Source organism: Pogona vitticeps, chromosome 2 (genome assembly GCF_051106095.1).
Source record: "Pogona vitticeps strain Pit_001003342236 chromosome 2, PviZW2.1, whole genome shotgun sequence".
Lineage (NCBI taxonomy): Eukaryota > Metazoa > Chordata > Lepidosauria > Squamata > Agamidae > Pogona > Pogona vitticeps.
The window spans coordinates 89221766-89240924 of NC_135784.1; the positions used below are offsets into that span (position 1 = coordinate 89221766).

Here is a 19159-nt window from a genome sequence, read left to right on the forward strand (position 1 = left end):
TGAGCTCACTAGTTTTTATTGCCATTGTCTGTCCAATGACAGTTGGGTGACCCAACCTGACGGTAGAAATATTATCTCTCTTGTTCCCTTTAAAATTGATATTCTCTCCCTGCCCATATGCCAAGCAAAGAGAAGGTTCTCACTGAATATTATTATTTTTGTTTTGCTCTGCAAAGCAGACCAGTGTGATATTTTTCTCCAAACCAAATCCAACTTTGTTAACTACCTTCTCCATTTCCTGTGCCTGCTCCAGACTGTTTAACTTCAAGGCAGGATCATCTTTGTTGGTTTGGGCATGTGAAGGCCAATAACCTTAAATGAGAAAGCTGAGAGTTCCAAAGGAAGAACTCCCCCCCCAACTCATAGTGTGTTTTCATCACTATTCTAAAGATATGGAGCTGTAGAAACCTGGCACAGTTCTATGCATGTATAATAAAAGAGACCTTCAGGGTAGAGGGTTCATTTCCATTCTTGTGAGCCCGAGTCAAGGAGATGCATCTTCAACAGTCCTGTCTTGGTCCAACATTGTTATTGCCACTTCCTGAAATTCAGCTAAGAGTGACCTCTAGATCATACTTGCCTTACTATTCGGGACATTATCAGTTTCATAATGGTCTTGGTGGTTTGTATCCAGATAGTACTATGTCTCTAATCCAACTAGACAGTTTTTGATATTGCTTGCAGAAAGAGTTCCCTGAACTATCGCCATCACCCGGGAAAGGCCAATTAATAAAGATAGGGCTTTTGGAAAATCAGGCTTTTTAGCCCCATAATTTGCCCAGAACCTCACAGGCAGAATTATGGGAATGAAAGCCCCCCAAACCAGAGTTACAGAAGTTCTCTGTACCTCTGTTCTGTTCCTATTCTACTGTTGCTGTTTGGAAAGGAAGCACCTTGTTGCATTATGGGAGTCCCGAGGATCTCTGTGTCTCACAAATTTCCACAGAAAGGTGACCATTGGGCTGTACAGACATAGCCTCCAGGGGCACTCTCTCTCCTGTGGACCTTTGCAGAGTTTTTTTTTCACAGCTGTAGCTGTGAGCTTTTATGAAGAAAGGTTTGGCAGAATTAGGTTATTGGGTAATACGATTTTTTTTTTTAAGTATATAGATGCACATCCAGGATTGTGTTTGGTAGTTAAATTTATTTGCATCTAAAGTGTCTAATTTTACTTTTGACATTTCTGGTCATACTCTGTTGTAAGGCAATAGACTCACAAACACATGCAGCTACTTAAAAACGTTGCTGAGGCATTTTTTGCTGTTCCCAGTCTACTGGGTGATAAAAGACAGCATTGTATGCCTTTTCTTAGTATGATTTGGTATTCTGGATTCCTGCGTATATGATTATTTTAAATGGCAACAAATGTGGATAAAAGGTCCCAGTATTAAGAAAAAATATGTATACAGTGTTGCCTTGCAAGACGAGCGCCCCGTTTAACGCCGAAATCGCATTACGATGAACTTTTTGCGATCGCAAAAGCGATCACTTTACGATGGTTTAAATGGGGGAATTTCGCTTTGCGGTGATCGGTTCCCTGCTTCAGGAACTGATTTTCGCAAAACGACGATTTTCGGCCAGCTGATCGGCAGTTTCAAGATGGCCGCCGGGTTAAAAAAATGGCTCCCCGCTCTTTTCTGGGATGGATTCCTCACTGCACGGGCAGCGAAAATGGCCATTCTTTGGAGGATCTTCGCTGTACGGTAAGTTTCAAGCCCATAGGAACGCATTAATCAGGTTTTAATGCGTTTCTAAGGGCTTTTTTTATTTCTCATTATGATGTTTTCGTTCTACAGTGATTTCGCTGGAACGAATTAACATCGTAATGCGAGGCACCACTGTAGTTACCAAAGGAGTTTGTAATGACCCGGAGGCAAGGCAGGCTGGATCTTTGCTGCTACATTTGCAATCTTCCCTTATCTCCTCTGGCCACCACTCACCTCTGCCCCCTGGTACAATTATTTCAGTTTGTCTATGTTGATTTTTGTATAGGAGTTCTAACATTTATAAACAGTGCAGTTCTATGCGTACTTAAATGTTCCTTTTTAATATAAGCTTGCATGTGTTGTATGTAGTGATGGTATTGAGACCTCTGTTCTTAATTTCATAATTCTCTTTAAATCCCGTGGTGTGTTTTTTTAAAAATAATTCTCCTTAAAGACTGTTTGTAACACTATGGTGGCAAATATTTTATATTTTAACTCCTGCAGAGAAATAGTGCCAGAAGTCTGTTTATTGTGGAATACAATTTATGTTTATGTTTTCCAAAACTGTTTCTGTGCAAGAGGAAGAGTAGTAGAGTATAGAGAATAGAAGGAGTCCTGTCGCTTTGACCCTTCTGAACAGATCAAGGGGCCTGTGGGAGATGATTCATTGTGGCTTCTACCCCACCAAACAAAAGCTGCTTCCAATACCTTAAATCCCAGCCACAAACCTCATTCCATAGTGCGATGGATATTCGCACTATGGAATACACGTACACATACCCTGCCATGATTAGGTTGGGTAAGAATTCAACCATCCTTATATGTCTGTATTACAACAGACCCCAATTTTGTAGACTGTTGCTTTGAAACCAACACATGTAGCTCTTTCATCCAAGCTATGTTCCTGCTAATGAGAAACCTTTTCTGGGTTTACAGTTTGACTAATGTCCATTATTCTCCTGTTCTTGCTGTGGTAGAAACTGAGTTTGCTCCCTATTTCCACATCAGTATTTAGGATGTGTTCTAGAGATGAGACATGGTACCAGCTGGCCACCACAAATAATGTCTCTGATGCCCTAAGGAGGCAGATGGAAGGAGTTAATTTATAACGACAGGTCTCACTTGGGAGTCTTCAAGGCTAGCTGATGACGTTGTGAAGATTAGCACTGTCCTTCATAAGCAGGTCACTTTTCTTGACCAGCATGCTACTTGCAGTACAAGATATGAACCCATAGCAAAAAAGCATAAAGTTGAAAGACCACTTTCGGTTTCTTTTGTAAAGAAAATAGAAGGCAAAGAGTGTGCTTTCAAAAATCTGTATGAAGCATTTCATAATAAAGCAAGTAACATGGTTAGGCAAACAATATGATTGTTATGAAAGCTAGGAAGAGAAGTTGTATTATTTGTTTCAGATTTACCACTTAGAATTTTATCTAAATGGTAGATAAAGCACAGATGGGAAACCTTTGGCCTTCCAGATGTTTTGGGTTATAACTCCTATAATCTATTACCACTGCCCATGCCTGATGAGGCTTCTGGGAATTGAAGTTCAAACATCTGGAGGGTCTTGGGTTCTCAATGAGAAAGCTTTATTCAAACTGAACATATTGCTATGATTGTTATGAACTCTTTCAACTTCTCAGCTAATTGTGAGGAACAGATTAGACACAATTCAAAGGATGGATTATAAAGTTGAGCCCTTCCTTTCAAAGACGTGGAACAAAATGATTAGTTAAGAAAATGAATTGGTGTGAGAAAGCTGTAGTTCCAAGAATTAAGGTTATAATCTACAAACCACTATTTGCTCTGTTTTCAAAGTTGGTTTTACCTTCCCTAAATCTGATGAATTGGCCCCTGGAGATATACATACATATGCCTATGATAGCCCCTAGAGCAGTGGTGATGGTGAAGGCTTCTGGGAGTTGAAGTCCAAGAACATCTGGAGGCCCAGGGTCGGGGACCACTGCTCTAGAGAACCTAAGTTTGGCAAATTTCATAAGCTTGTTGTGCTACTCTACCAGTTGATTGAGATTATTTATTTTGATTGCCTGGCTTGCCTGCTACTCATTTCTTCTGTGTCATTGTGTATGCACATGTTCGCACAGTGCATGCACTGTGGGTTCAGTGCAGTTGGGTTTCCTTGCCTTTGATCTCATGTAGGCTTTTGTGTCCAGAGCAGAGAAGCAATTATTGCTGATTCCCCCTTCCTTCTCAAATCCCTTATATGTGTCTAAGACCTGCTCCAGAAAGTTAGGAGAAACTTGTGGTGCAGTGTTATGGAGAGTACATGGGGCTGTAGAAGATGGGGGAATCTGGGAAAATCACCTTGCTATCTGTCTGGTCATGGAAGACTCCACTGGATTGAAGAGCCATTCTATCAGTAGAAGGGCTCAGTTGCATCCAAACCTAGGTAAAGAACAGCTCCGTTTATTTTGTCTTTGGTGAGCTAAATGTATTGTCCACCCTCAAGCCATTGAATAAATGAAGTCACACTGAAGCTCTTCATAAATCTCCAGCTCAGCTTCATGGGTCTGAATTGGTAAATGAACAGCCTGTGTGTCTTTGCTATGAGACTATGAAATACAGTATTTACCTTTTGGTAAAAATTGAGAGGTTTCTGGTCATAGCCTTGTTAACAGTTCCTACTCGATAACAGATTCTTACATGTTCTGAAGAAAGATGCTCCCACCAGAAAGCTGGGCATGCATCCCTAACATTGGCAAAAAATAAAATAGCATTAAGAAGAAATACAAGTACATGTCTAGTAGGACAGGGAACTGTTCATTTTGTTACTGCTGGCTATTTATTAAAAAGGAGATGGTTCTAGTTTAATTAACAGAGTTGAGAGCAGCAGATGGAGCAGAATGTCTTGCAGCTATAAGACAATTCAGAAATGGCACCAGATGTTGGAAGCTGTCCCTGGTGGTGTTTGAGTGCAACACAGATGTTACAGTCCCACCTGGCTAGTTTCTAAGCACTGCAGGCTAAGCAGCTGTGATGTAACCCATATAATGTACGCAAACACTAAAAGCAGAATAATTGAGCAGCAGTGGCGGCGGCTGCTACTCTTTCGAAGGGTGTGCCTGCTCGGAGGTGAAATCTTTTAAGGACAAAGTGTAACAGCTAAGGCCAACTCTCTTTTAGTAGTTTTGGGGAAGAAAATGACTGCTGAATGCATTACTCAAGTTGAACCCTTTTATTACAGAGAGGCTGGCTGTGAAGAAGCAATAACAGGCTGAAGGTAATCTTCAAAAGCCAACTAACAAACACCACTTATAAAGAAAGGAATAAAGAAATGGGGACTTTCTTGGTGGATTAAATAAAAGCTTTGGAAGGAAGGTGCTATTCGTCAGAAGTGTGACACTTCCCGCTCCCTGTCCCTCAAAAAAGATGGGAATGGATTGAGACCTCATCTTTGCATATTGTAGTCCCATTCCTGCCCAGGACACATAATGCATCCCCAGTTGCGGCCATTGCATCTGGTTTGCCCTTCAGGGTTAACACAAGAGGGTGCATCCGTCTACAAAGGGATTTCACTGTTTAGAATAAAACGTTACCCATAGAGTGCCACTTCCTAGCTTGCAACATCGGAAGTATAGATCATGTGAAGCTTTTCTATTTTGATGTATAAAATATGCTGTAGGGAAGAATGGCTAAAATGCTGCATTTTGCAGTAAATAATTCATTGGTAGGTTACAACTGGGATGTTAATGTTCTTCTGGAAAGAAAGCATACATACTTTAAAAGTGAATACCAGGGTAGGCTTTATGCCTTGGAATCTGGAATCTGAAATCCTAGACAGCTCATTCACATCAGGTTTAATATGCGTGAAGACTTTCTATATTTTTCATAGAAGGCAAGAGAATTAGCAAACAAAAGGGATTTGTATGTTTTCTCTAGTCCTTGGGGGGTAATTATTTTAATGTTTACCATTTTAATATTTCTACCATTATTACTGTAGTTGTTTGTAGAGCTGTATGACTGAAACAGTGATGTAAGATGTAGGCCATTGGTTGTGTACTGTGAAAGTGGTAAATTGTATCCAAACTATATGGAGGAATACAGGCGTACCTCAGTTTACGTAGTCTCAGTTTACATAATTTTCAGTTTATGAACAGAAATCCGTAAGAAATAATGCCTCGGTTTATGTTTTTTGCGGGGGGGGGGGGGTTTCGTTGTACGAAAAGGACACATCACCCCTGGAGGTTTCTAGCGCCACCCCCTTTGCTATGGCAATCCGCATTCCGACTTACATAATTTCCGCATTACGTAACGTGCCGGATGACGGATTAATTTCGTAGACCTAGGTATTACTGTAGTTCTATTTGCCTGACCTCAATTATCTCCATGAATTGGAGGGACAGAATACTTGGGTTGTTATGGGCCTCAATTTAGGTTTGATTGGTATTGCTTAGAGGGGTTTCCGTTCGCTGCTTGGGCTTCTGTCCTGTGCCAGTGTTGATTTTCTCTTTCCTGGTCCCCACTGCGGGCTGTCAGCCTTCTAGACTAATTCCTGCTTACTTCTCTTGATGATTTAAACTGCTGTCTTACATGTATGTTGTATTGTGCAGACCAGAATGGTATCATTAGGCAAAAACACAGGGACAAAAACTCTCTGTAACTGGCCAGTGGAGACCATAAAGGGCATGATTGCATAGATAGATAGATAGATAGATAGATAGATAGATAGAGAGAGAGAGAGAGAGAGAGAGAGAGAGAGACAGACAGACAGACAGACAGACAGACAGACAGACAGACAGACAGACAGACAGACAGACAGACAGACAGACAGACAGACAGACAGACAGACAGACAGACATAATGCAATCCAGGGTCTCAGGACGTTTATACTGTAGATACCAGATTGTATAGTACTGTATAAGAAAATTATGCAGTAAAATGTTGCAGATCATGAGAGGTGCCCAGATATTTGCATTGCACCAAGCACAAGTCAGATGCATGTTACACATGCCTCAGATTCACACAGAGGCACAGTAAGATCTGAGGGGATCTCGCAACAACACTTAGTAGCACTGCAGGGACAGGTTTGCAGGAAAATGAGCTGCATTCAGATGAACCTGGATGCCAGACTTGGAGTTCCCTACAAGATGTCATGGAAGGACATAAGTTATCATTCTAATGTAGATCTTTTTCCAAACATGAAGATACCAGGGGAAAGGAAAATAACCTGATTTCCCTTCTTGGATCTTGTTGAACACCTCAAGAGGGCTTGTTCTTATATAACTCAGATACATTTTTAAAATGTATGTGTTACTGAATGAAGTGAAGTCAGGTATTGATGAAGTTATTGTGGTACTGCAGTAATTCGCAACAATGTTTTTTTCCCCCAATTCCTTTGGTTTCAGGTGGCTCCACTGACCCCTTTGGAGGATTTGCTGACTTCAACTCTGCCGCCGCCGCCTCTGCAACCTGTGCTTCATCGCAAGGTATAGTGCCTTCCAGGGAAAACAGGATAACAACTTTGCTCTTTTCAGTTTTAAAAGACCTCCCCAATTTTTCCTCCTTCTGCAAACCACAGATCTGCTCTAACCAACCACCCAGCACAGATATCAGGGGGTTGTAGTTGGGAAGGAAAATTAGGCTGTTAATGGACGGACATTGATTTTATCCTTTCAACAAAACTTCTCATTGATTCTCAGCTTTCTCTTTCTGATGGAAGTGTTTTCTTGTGATGTTTAGACCAGACTTAATTCAGCCTAAAGTAAGGCAGTTGTCTTTATAGCCTTGTGGGGGACTCATTGACACCTGACTTACACGTGCCAAAAGAATTGACTACATGCATTGTTGCCATATAAAATATACATAAATATCATTGTACAACAACAATTTCTTGAAGTTCAAATATTTGTTTATTATTTCAGCTTTTATACCACCCCATAGTGCAAACACCCTTCGGATGGTTCACAATACAACAAATCACATTAAAATCAGCAGTACAATATACAATAAGGTAACGGTAAACGTTCCCCTTGACAATTTTTTGTCCAGTCGTGTTCGACTCTAGGGGGCGGTGCTCATCCCCGTTTCCAAGCCATAGAGCCAGCGTTTGTCCGAAGACAATCTTCCGTGGTCACATGGCCAGCGTGACTTAGACACGGAACGCTGTCACCTTCACACCAAGGTGGTCCCTATTTATCTACTTGCATTTGCATGCTTTCGAACCGCTAGGTTGGCCGGGAGCTGGGACAAGCAACAGGCGCTCATTCCATCGCGTGGATTCGATCTTACGACTGCTGGTTTTCTGACAATACTGTTAAATAAGTAAAACACTGTCACTAGCTAAAAACCTACAGAATTAAACAATTTAAAACAAGTTTGGACATTTCAGATCCTTGTTTAAAAACACCATTGAAAGGCAGATTTAAATTACATACCTCCTAAAAATTGATAGGTATGTTGCCTGGCAAACTTCTATAGGAAGCTTGTTCCAGATGGAAGGGGCTCTGGGAAATCAGGATTCCTGGTGTTAGCTCTCTTGGCCTCTCACTGGTTCAGTACCTGCTGGTTACCAATCCAAGCTTAGGAGCAGGTCCTGCCATATAATGGCCCTTTTCTCCAGAACTTTGTCCAGCGGCAATCAAAACATGATAGATTTCAAGAAGCTTTAAAATGTGGTACCGTTTAATTGGCATCACATACTTTGCAGGTGGCCATATTTCTGGACACAAACTATTTTATTTCTCTTTTTTTAATCACTAGTTATTTTTGTATCATTTTAAATCACAGGCTGAAATCCAGGAGTGTAACGTGCACTACATCACTGGTTCTTAACCTTGGGTTACTCAGGAGTTTTGGACTGCAACTCCCAGAAGCCTTCACCACCAACTGTGCTGGCTGGGGTTTCTGGGAGTTGCAGTTCAAAAACATCCAAGTAACAAAGGTTAAGAACCACTGCACTACATCAGTCTGATATCGACTATGGAGGCTTGTCAGAAATTAAAATCTCCCCCAAAGTTCCCAAGGCTTCCTTGATCCTGTTCGTCACGGGGAAGCCCTTCGGGACCACAGGAAGGAGAGGTTTTAATTGCCAGAAATCACTGCTGCCAGTAACATCATCCCACCAATGGTGATTTTCAAAAACAAAAGACTCCCCTGTACATCCTGCATGTAATGGATTCAAAGGGTGCCTCAGGTGGAAATTTTTAATTTCCAAGAAACTGCCGCAGCTGATGACATCTTCAGCCTTATTCAACTTAAATTATGGTGCTGGATTTTAGCCCCTTAATAGGTCCAAAGTTAAGCTGAGTAGAAATTGTAAGTAAATTTTGATCCAAATGAATAGAGGATGGAACAAAACTGTTGGGAAACTACCTGGAAGACAAGAGATGGTAGGCATGAACCTAGATTAATTCTGATGTGGAACCCTTTTCCTACATAATCTTAAAAATGGGGTAGTGCCAGAGATCTCACTTTGATGCCAGTATGAAAGTGGCTATAAAAGAGCTGTTCTAGACCAAGAAGCTTGTCAAAATAAAGCAAGAGTAAATAAAAGATCTGTGTATGTGCAGTAACTTAGGAAAGCAGTTCTGTTTCTCATTTTGCCTCTGATAGGACTTCATATGGTATTTGAATATGATTCGTCTCTCCCAGTGCAATGTGTAGCGAGAAAAGGCTGAAATTAACCCAGAAAATAGATGCTTTGCTTTAGGCAATACTTTGTTGTGTCCAGGGACAGAGAAGAACAGGGAATTGCTAATTTGGTTTAATATTGGTTTACTTAAGTTACAATTGCCCAGTAGGGAGGAAAGGCATTATACTTTACATTGAGAGCCCTAGCAGGGTTGAAGGTGCTAGCACAAATGTTGTGATTGGCCCTCCATTATTGTCTTTGTTGTATTTTTGGCGTAGTGCTACAAGAATTGCTGTGTGGCATAAATTGAACCCCTCCTCCCACAGCTTGGAGAGGTTCTTCCACAGCGAGGTGTGCTCGCTGCAGAGGTCAAACATTGACCTAATTTGAGAATTATGTCCTTAAATACTTTTTTAGTTCTACTCTTCCGCATTGATTTTACAGGTGCCCAAATCCCATTATGCAAATAATGCCATCTCATTTGGTTATATCTGTTTATCAGTATTAATATGATTAATCTGTACCAATCACCATTATGCAAGCAGCCAGCAATGATTAATCATTTCTGTAATAATAAAGTCCCCCCCAAATCTTTGTTGATTAATCATCTTTGGTAAAGTTTTCCAAAGATGGAGGGGTCACAAATGTGTCTCTGTTCTCCCCATTTCCTTTCTGTGTGTATGGATATAAGTGTCCAGTAACTGGAGAATCTGTATATTCAGCATTTACTTATCCATCAGGAATACTTTAAGTGTGCTTAAATTTTTAATAGGCAGTACTAATTGAAATACTCCCAATTAAGTCCCTTTTGTAAGGGAGATCAAAGCAGATGTTTCAGTCAGGCCCCAAGCTAATGAATTTCAGTGCACTACTTGCATTAAAGGGGGGGGGGGTAGTGCATAGATGTAAGTGGCCCATCTTTCCCCTCCCTGCCCTTCCTTCCTTAAATTTTTAATCCGCCTATGAAGGTAAAATTAATTAAAGGAAGGGTTTTTATACCTAGGTGCACAGGTAGCATTAAGGATTATTGATGTGAGTGTAAATTATTGCAGCATCTTTTAAGATCAGGTGAGTTAAATTCTAGGTAATAGGCAAGTTTGTAGACCACTAATTCCTAGCTAGCTGTGCAAGCCAGATTATTCTGAAACCATACATTTTCATTCATTTAGCTGACGAAAGTCATGGAGTGCTCATGTAATTACAGATTTCAAGTCATGAAACCCCTTTTGTTTCTGTCTACACTACCGTGGCAGAATGGAATTGTGTTAATTTCAAGTGGTTCATCTCCAGAACAAGTAATTTTGGAGTGTATTCACATATGCCTAGCCATCAGACCAAAAACATAAATTCTTCTTCACTTTATCAGATAGGTTTGTTATACAGTATATGTCTCCAGTGTAGTGGGTAACATGGGATGATTCCATGAACACTGCCTGGCTGTAAAGGGAGAATAGACATTTTCATCATACTGTGTGTCATGAAAATGTGCTCCCATGTTTTTTCAAGTAGAATGTATTTTTTAAAAAAAATATGGAGGGAAAGCCATCTTCCATTCGAAGAAGAAACAGAATTCATTTCCTGAAAGTTCCTTGTATGTGTGATGTGCAAAGACTGGGAATCTTGTGTAAGACTTCAATGCTTATGTATCAAATCACCCGTAGAGCACTCAGTAAATACAACACAAGGCTGTCAACAAGCACAATAGACGTGATATAAATACCTGAAGGCAGCTAAGGTAAAAAGCCCATGATTGTATTGGTATCCCACTTAGTTATACTAGTTTAAGAATAATTTATATGTAATTAGAGGTGTTTGAACAAATTGCCAGTTTTACGATTATAGAGCCAGCCTTATTCACAGTGATTGATTCAAAGCATTGACCAGTTTATGCTCCCATCTTTGCCTGTGGCTCCAGAATTTGGAGTACTGCGTATCTGTTCAGGTACTGAACTTTGGTGTCTTCAGTGTCTGCTGCATACTTGTTTTACTGGAAGTTTATTTGGCTCCTTCAGGTTTGCCTGTTAGGAAATCTGTTTCCCACTCACGCAGAGTCCACAGGTGACACATTAGCTGGCCATCCTGTCTGGTGGTGGCATGGGTGTTTCAAATTTTCTTTGCTACCCTGTTAAAATGGCTGGAATATTCATGAGGGAAGTAATGTCCAGATGGAGATTCTACCTGCAGATGTTAATCTGGATGGACACACTTCGGCTCTCATTTGTTTCAGTTCATGGAATGTGGCATTTGTTCTATGCCTCCTTCAAAGTCTCTTACCTTTCTTTCTCCTCCCTAGGTACAGCTACAAGTGGGAATGGAGAGTTTGGAGACTGGAGTGCCTTCAACCAAGCCCCTCCATGCCCTGCTGCTTCAGCTGGAGAGCTCTTTGGTGGCTCTGCTCCGCCAGCTGTTGAGCTCTTTGTTGGATCTGCTCAGCAGTCTCTTGGCCAGCCTCCAGCGGCTTCAAATTCTGCTGACCTCTTTGATTTGATGGGTACCTCCCAAGCCACCATGACCTCTTCCCAAAGCATGAATTTCTCTATGATGGGTTCCAACACTGTCAGCCTCAATCTGCCTATGTCAAGGTCTCAGGTATGATGCTTCTACACAGTCCTTAAAGTCCTGCATGTAAGAAATAGTTTCTGTGAGTAGTTTTGATGAACCCTGAGCTTAAAGCATCTTTTCTACAGATATCAAGGACTCTCTTGTCTTTTTTTGTTTTTACTCTGATGGTCATTGTTTGTGGTTTGATTACTTCAGTTGCTTCCTCGTTAATTTAATCACAGGATTCTAGAATGTACAGTGAGCTTCAAACCGTCTCCCATTGACTTGGCAGTATAGGGGTGGGTTGTCATTTGTCTTGGACCGTCTCATTCACATTAGTCTTATCCTACTAACAAGGTGTTTGACTGTCAAAAGTCTGCTCCTGTTGTCTCGATAAGCTTCACAACTAATTTTTCAGACACCATAATAGACTTGCTGGGGGAGGGATAAATATTTGAGGGGAGCAAGGAGGGAACAGGACACTTGGCATAGCTCCAGCAAGCTGCCAGCTGATAGAAAAAGTACTTGAAGATATGATTTTTGAAAGATTTATTTGCAGAAATGTCTGTTCTGTAGCTTCTTCTGTTCATCAGGCAAATATAAATGTCCACCTCTTTTTTCCTTTTTCCTTTTTTGGAAAGGGGGAGACTGGATGAGTTACCCCCTCTAGACCTTAAACAATAATTGTCAATGAATATTGTAATTCTAAAGATCTCTCTCTCTCTCTCTTTTAAATGTTTCTAGCCTTTGCAAAATGTTAACCCAATGATACAGAAGCCTAATCCACTGTATAACCTGGGCACAGAGATGGTCCCCAAAAATGTCGGCAAAACTCTGCCTTCCACTTGGTCAGACCCCAGTGTTAATATCAGTTTGGACAATTTAGTTCCTGGTATGCAACCTTCCAAACCCCAGCAACCGTCACTGAACACGATGATTCAGCAACAGAGTAAGTGATCCTCTGCACTCTCGCTCTTGCCACACTGCTTTTAACGAGGTTGATTTGCTGGTGTGCTTCTTAATATGTTCATGATCACGCTGTGTTTTAAAAACCACAGAGCTGCCGATTACTTCAGCCCCTGTAGTTCCCTCTTTTCTGTAACCAGCATATATTGTGCGCATAAATGAAATGGTGGGAGGAACAATTGCTGAATAGTAGTAGGCCATGATATTTCCTTACTCAGGTTAACAAGTTAAACTCCAGAAGGCTGGGAAGGCTCTAGTTGGAGTCTCCATAGACCCTGACCACTAACCATTGGTTGTTGCTTCCAGGCACTTGAATTGACAGCCCCTTCTTTTTTTAGCCATAGTAGGTGTAAAAAATAATAGGTGTATGTTGAGCTGCATTGGACTTCAGAGAATCCAGAGGTCTAGTACAGTCTTTGGTGGGGCAGGAACTTCTCCCAGCTCTTCAAGCCATTCTCCCAGCTCTTGTCTCTTGCTGCACAAACAAAAACATGGTAGCACCTTTCAGACGAACAGAATTTTAGGTTTTTGTGAGCTCTCATGGATTACATGGTCTAGAGGGGCGGGGTAAAAATCAAATAAATAAATAAATAAATAAATAAATAAAATACATTCTTCTTCTTTAAACATAATTCTTGAAGTACTCCTCGCCAAGCAATGAAGAAAAAAGTACTAATTGGGAAGAATTTTCCTTGCCCCTTTCTCATTACTAAGCCTTTTAATCAGGAGCAAGGGGAATTCAAAATGGAAAGTGTCCCTTAAAAAATCTGTGTAGGGAGTACACTGTCTTTGTGGGTCCCTGAGCATAGTGACTAGTGATTGTTCAGAGGATGGTGGAGTAACCTTTGGTCCTCCAGATGTTTAGAACTACAGTTCCTATAGTCCTTTACCATTAGTCATGTTAGTTGCCATTGTTTAAAACAGTGGTTCCCAATCTTAGGTAACCCAGATGTTCTTGGACTATAACTCCCAGAAATCCTGTCCAGCGTAGCTGGTATTGAAGGCTTCTGGGAGTTTTAATCCAAGAACATCTGGGGACCCAAGGTTGGGAACACTGCTTTAAAATATCTGAGCTTAAATGATTTGTCACCCTTTGTAGAATGGAAGCATGGTGAAGATATGGGGGGAACATCTGGGAATCAGAGGACGGGAACTGTGAGATCTAGGAGTTGTGTCATCCATTTCTGTCAGGCAGATAGAAAGGTATAAATACCCCTTAAAGACTGGGCATCAATTTGGACTTCTTTTCTGCTTTATTCTTACTATAATCCAGGTGGAGAAGAGAAAGAAATAAACCTCTGGTCTTTCTCCCTTGCAGATATGCAACAACCTATGAATGTGATGTCTCAGAATTTTGCAACATTGAGTCTCAATTCACCACCCAGCATGATGCCTGTTCGACCTCCAGTAAACCCGTTGATGGGAGGGACTGTTCCTGTGGGAATGGGAATGCCCACAGTGATGACTGGTGCAATGGGGATGAACCAGGGCATGATGGGAATGAATGTGAACATGGCAGTGCCAGCCTCTGGAATGGGTTTGTCAGGTACAATGGGCATGGGAGTCCCTAATATAGCTGTGGCATCTTCCATGACTCCGGGAACTGTGCAACCGAAGCAAGATGCCTTTGCCAATTTTGCCAATTTTAGCAAATAAAGATTGTAAACCAATCAGATTGAATGAAGGATTTTAGCTGCACAAATAAAGCTGGGATAAAGGTGGAAAATGCTGATCAAATGCTTCTTCCCCTTGTCTTCTTCTCCCCCCCCCTTCTTTTATCGCTTTCATTTAAAGAACCCACATTTTAAAAAACCACCCAAAGGTCATTTTATAAACTCTGAAACTGCTTTTGTTCAAGCTTTGGTGAGATTAAAGGTTCTTCCAGATAATCCAATGGTTGACATTGCAGTGACTAGGCCTTGTTTTTAACAAGACGATTAAAAGCCTTTCTAGCTGGCAGAACCAGTTTTAACTTGAAACTTGTGGGAAGTCTAGAATTCGGGGCTTGAGTAAATCTGTGTGAATCTAATTTTATACTTGATTTCTTTCTCTTTTCCTTTTTCCCCTTCCTAGAAACCGTTTAACGTAATTGGATCCATTCCTTTTCCTACCACTTAAGTCAAATTTGGAGACAAAGTATACTGATCAATTTTTTATAAGAATATATATATATTTTTGTCCAAAAATGGCTTACATATGTGATTATGGCTAATTCAAAGGGACCTGGAATGTATATATACTTTTGCTACTATTCCAGCAACACAGCTCTAGTACCCAAATTTTTATTATAGACCTCTTCAAGTGATTTGCCGATAAATAAGTTTGGGGAGTGTTTTCTTGCTTTTCCTGCTGTAATACCCAAAGCAGAACTGGCAGAAACTTCATCTGAAGGTGCTGTACAGTTTCCTGTCAAAGAATCTAGAGAAAACACATGTATGGTTGGGATTTGTTTCAGGATGTTTTTTTCTGCAGTCCTACTTCAGTCATGATTGGCGTACTCCCTAGGGCACTCAGGGGCCACTGTTTACATCACCGACAGTTGGGAAGCAACAATATATATTGTTACTTTCTTGTAACTTTATTCGGGGCGGGGAGAAGAATTGCATCTTTTAAGTTGGCAATGAATACCTTTAGACATTTTGTTAATCCAACAGCAGTGGAATTTCATTCTTATTCATCCAGTGACTTCATGTCTATTCTGTAAATATGGCCTTAGCAATTCTGGAATCCAATAGAGAGGAGTTCAGTAAATAAATATAAATATATATATATTATTAAAGGAAACCTGTAGCAATCAGATTTTATGAATTAATGAAAATAAAAGAAATGAAAGAACAAATTAAAGTCCCAACCCCTTCTTGAGCTATAATTCTGTATTTAGGTTCACACACAGATCATGATTTTTAGTCTGGAATGCAGAGGTTCAGTTTATGTTCACAAAGCCAGGGCTACGATTGAAAATAAGTACTATATTCTAGGTATGAAACTTTATTGCCTTCCCTTTTCTTATGTTGGATATTTTTTATTATTATTAAATTGATAAAACTTTATTTCCATTGTCTTCATAATGTTCTGTTATACATAACATTAAACTGTTCATTAAAAACAATGTTTGGGCTGCTGGTTCTTTCATTCCATTTGACGTTTGTGGAAGCGGTTGGGGGGGAAAATAATTATAATTTGGGCAAAGTAATTTTTATAAATAATTTAAAATTGTTTAATGACTTTTTATCTCCCGCCTTTCCTATCTGACTGTACTGTTAGGAATTAAAAATGAAGCAGCCAAGATATCTTGACCCACTCCAGCCTTGCTAATGCTCCATCTACAACATTTCTAATTAGGCAGAAATTCATGTACTTCAGCTAAGTGGTAATGAAAAGTGATTCATTTGCTGAATAAGAGATGAGAGTGAGTGTAATTAGCTGACTGCGGTTTTTAATCTTTCAACAATTCAGTGTGTTTAAATTAGTTTCAAAGAATAGGAGCTTTCAAGTGTTGTTACATCAAAGTAATCAAGACAAGCTTTACTGCCTGAGCGGGACGGATCGCCTTCTCTTCAGCTCCAGTTTTGAAACCCTTGAACTTTTTGTGGGAATTGTCTTTATAACTTTGGATTGCGACAGATGTTAAGAAGTATGCATATCACAAGAGGTAACAGCAGACTGGTTTTCGTGGTGGGAAAGATGCATTGTGGAAAGTGGCCAGAATCCTATTTGCAGTTGCATCATATCACTGCTCCACAGGCAGAGATCACCCCATTAAAAACAATACTCCCTTGTATAACTGTTGTAGAAGACAACTCTGTGCGCAAGAAGCCACTGCATAAAGGGAGGGAGTAGATTTTTTAAAAACAATTGTCTTGTTTTAAATCTCATTGTACTGTCGGGAAGCCAGCATACGTAAGGAACATCCAGGAAGGCTGTCTGAATGCAGCAAAAGGCCAAGCCATATATTTTTCAACTAGAATGCTTTGGAAGTAATTGGAACCAAGCAGTGGTGATATTGAACTTAGTTATTTCTTTGGGGAGAAAACATTGTGAAACCTCTCAAATTTGGTGCACGAAGTCCTCATATATTTTAATTGTGTCCTGTTGCTCTCCAGAGACGACTAGGTGGATAGCCACACATTCAAGGCCAGCAGCAAATATGAAAGTGATAACTTTCCAACACACCTTTTGAAATGAGGGCACCAAATACAAGCCCCACCCACCCCCCCAAAAAATATCATATTATGTTTTCTTATGTCCAAGAAAGGACAGCAAAGAAGAGCTTCAAAACAGCCCTGTCTTACATAATCCTGGCGGTATTTGAATTTCCTTCATGGATGATGGCAATGAATGCATCCAGCCAAATGTGCTGATACAATTGTCAGAAATAGTCCAGCTCTGACCCAATGCTCAGAAAAACAACAGCCATTTGGGGCTCAGCAGAATAATAATGCCGTTACAAATTCCTTGGCTGGAACCTCTCTTGCACATTTCTTAATTACAAAACCCATGTTCCTTACAAGATTTCAACTACAAATCCCATCTCATCACACTCGGAGCCCTCCTTTGCAGCAACAGGAACTGTTCTCAAGGAAGTCCTACCTTCCCCCCACCCCAATGTCCTGTTTGTCTCACATTTTGATGCCCCAAGCCCTATCAAATGAATTCTTTAGCAAGGAGGCAGAGGAGTGCACTTTACTACAGTGCTGTCTACATTCCAGACTGAAAGTGTCATCTGAAAATCCAGATGATTGAGTCGTTTGCATCAAAAGCAGTGTCCTTAGCTCTTTGTAGGATGCAGCCCTTCACAATCCCATTTTTATTCCAAGCTTTCTAGCACAAGCAGCCTAGCAAAGGAGTGGATAGCACAGGTGCCGGCTTCCTGGATAACAGGAGCCCTCTCTGTGTTCTACAAAACAGAAACTGCATCTGAAACCACTCAACAAGAGTATTTATGGCAGCATCTGTTTCATCTCGATCTGTCAGCAACGAGGAGCCTGACATGTCTTGGGCAGAAGAGGGGACAGGAGGGATTTATCAATGAAGTCTTGCATAATGTAAGCAGGCATGCTGCACTCAAGGTGATGACAATAACAGTAACAAATGCTTAAAGACCATTTATTTTCTCCTAGGTCTTCAGAGTCCCAGAGAGGTGTACTATTTCTGTTGCCTTTAAACTGAGCTATGAGCATAGCTTATTACAATCATATACTAACAGAGAATATCGTTTATCCAGAACACTGGCAGACTCCCAAGTTTTGTTGAAGCACTGTCCCCACCAAATATATATATATATCTTCATGACCCCATGGACCAGAGCATGCCAGGCCCTCCTGTCTTCCACTACGTCCCGGAGTTGGGTCAAATTCATGTTGGTAGCTTCGATGACACTGTCCAACTATCTCGTTCTCTGGCGTCGCCTTCTCCTCTTGCCCCAAGCCCTCTTTCCCAACATCAGGGTCTTTTCCAGGGAGTCTTCTCTTCTCATGAGATGGCCAAAGCATTGGAGCCTCAGCTTCAGGATCTGTCCTTCCAGTGAGCACTCAGGGTTGATTTCCTTCAGAATGCATAGGTTTGTTCTTTGGTGGTCAGCTTTCTTTATGGTCCACCTCTCCCTTCCATACATCGCTACTGGAAAAACCATAGCTTTGACAATGCGGACCTTTGTCAGCTGATGTCTCTGCTTTTTAAGATGCTATCGAGGTTTGTCATCGCTTTCCTCCCAAGAAACAGGTGTCTTTTAATTTCATGGCTGCTGTCACCATCTGCAGTGATCATGGAGCCCAAGAAGGTAAAATCTGTCATTGCCTCCAGATTTTCTCCTTCTGTTTGCCAGGAGGTGATGGGACCAGTGGCCATGATCTTAGTTTTTTTGATGTTGAGCTTTAGACCATTTTCTGCACTCTCCTCTTTCACCCTCATTAAGAGGTTCTTTAATTCCTCCTCACATCAGAGTGGTATCATCTGCATATTGGAAGTTGTTGATATTTCTTCCAGCAATCTTAATTATGGCTTGGGATTCATCCAGTGCAGCCTTTCACATGATGTAGACTGCATGTAGGTTAAATAAGCAGGGAGACAATATACAGCCTTGTCGTACTCCTTTCCCAATTGTGAACCAATCAGTTGTTCCATATCCAGTTCTAACTGTTGCTTCCTGTCCCATGTATACATTTCTCAGGAGATACTCGTAGATAAGGTGGTCAGGGACTCCCATGTCTTTAAGAACTTGCCATAGTGTGCCAGTCAAAGGCTTTTGTGTAGTCAATGAAGCAGAAGTAGATGTTTTTCTGGAACTCTCTGGCTTTCTCCATAATCCAGCGCATGTTAGCAATTTGGTCTCGAGTTCCTCTGCCCCTTCAAAATC

General features: G+C 40.9%; 1 protein-coding gene across 1 annotated transcript in view; it reads left to right on the top strand.

Moving 5' to 3' along the window:
* Positions 1 to 15913, top strand: part of CLINT1 (clathrin interactor 1) — a 93802-nt gene extending 77889 nt beyond the window's left edge. Inside the window, exons 9-12 of the mRNA XM_020791329.3 lie at positions 7073 to 7153; positions 11591 to 11886; positions 12583 to 12787; positions 14123 to 15913. Of these exons, the coding sequence (XP_020646988.3) occupies positions 7073 to 7153; positions 11591 to 11886; positions 12583 to 12787; positions 14123 to 14460 (920 nt within the window). The 3' untranslated portion in view covers positions 14461 to 15913. The remainder of the gene's footprint in view (positions 1 to 7072; positions 7154 to 11590; positions 11887 to 12582; positions 12788 to 14122) is intronic.
* Positions 15914 to 19159: the final 3246 nt, after the last annotated feature.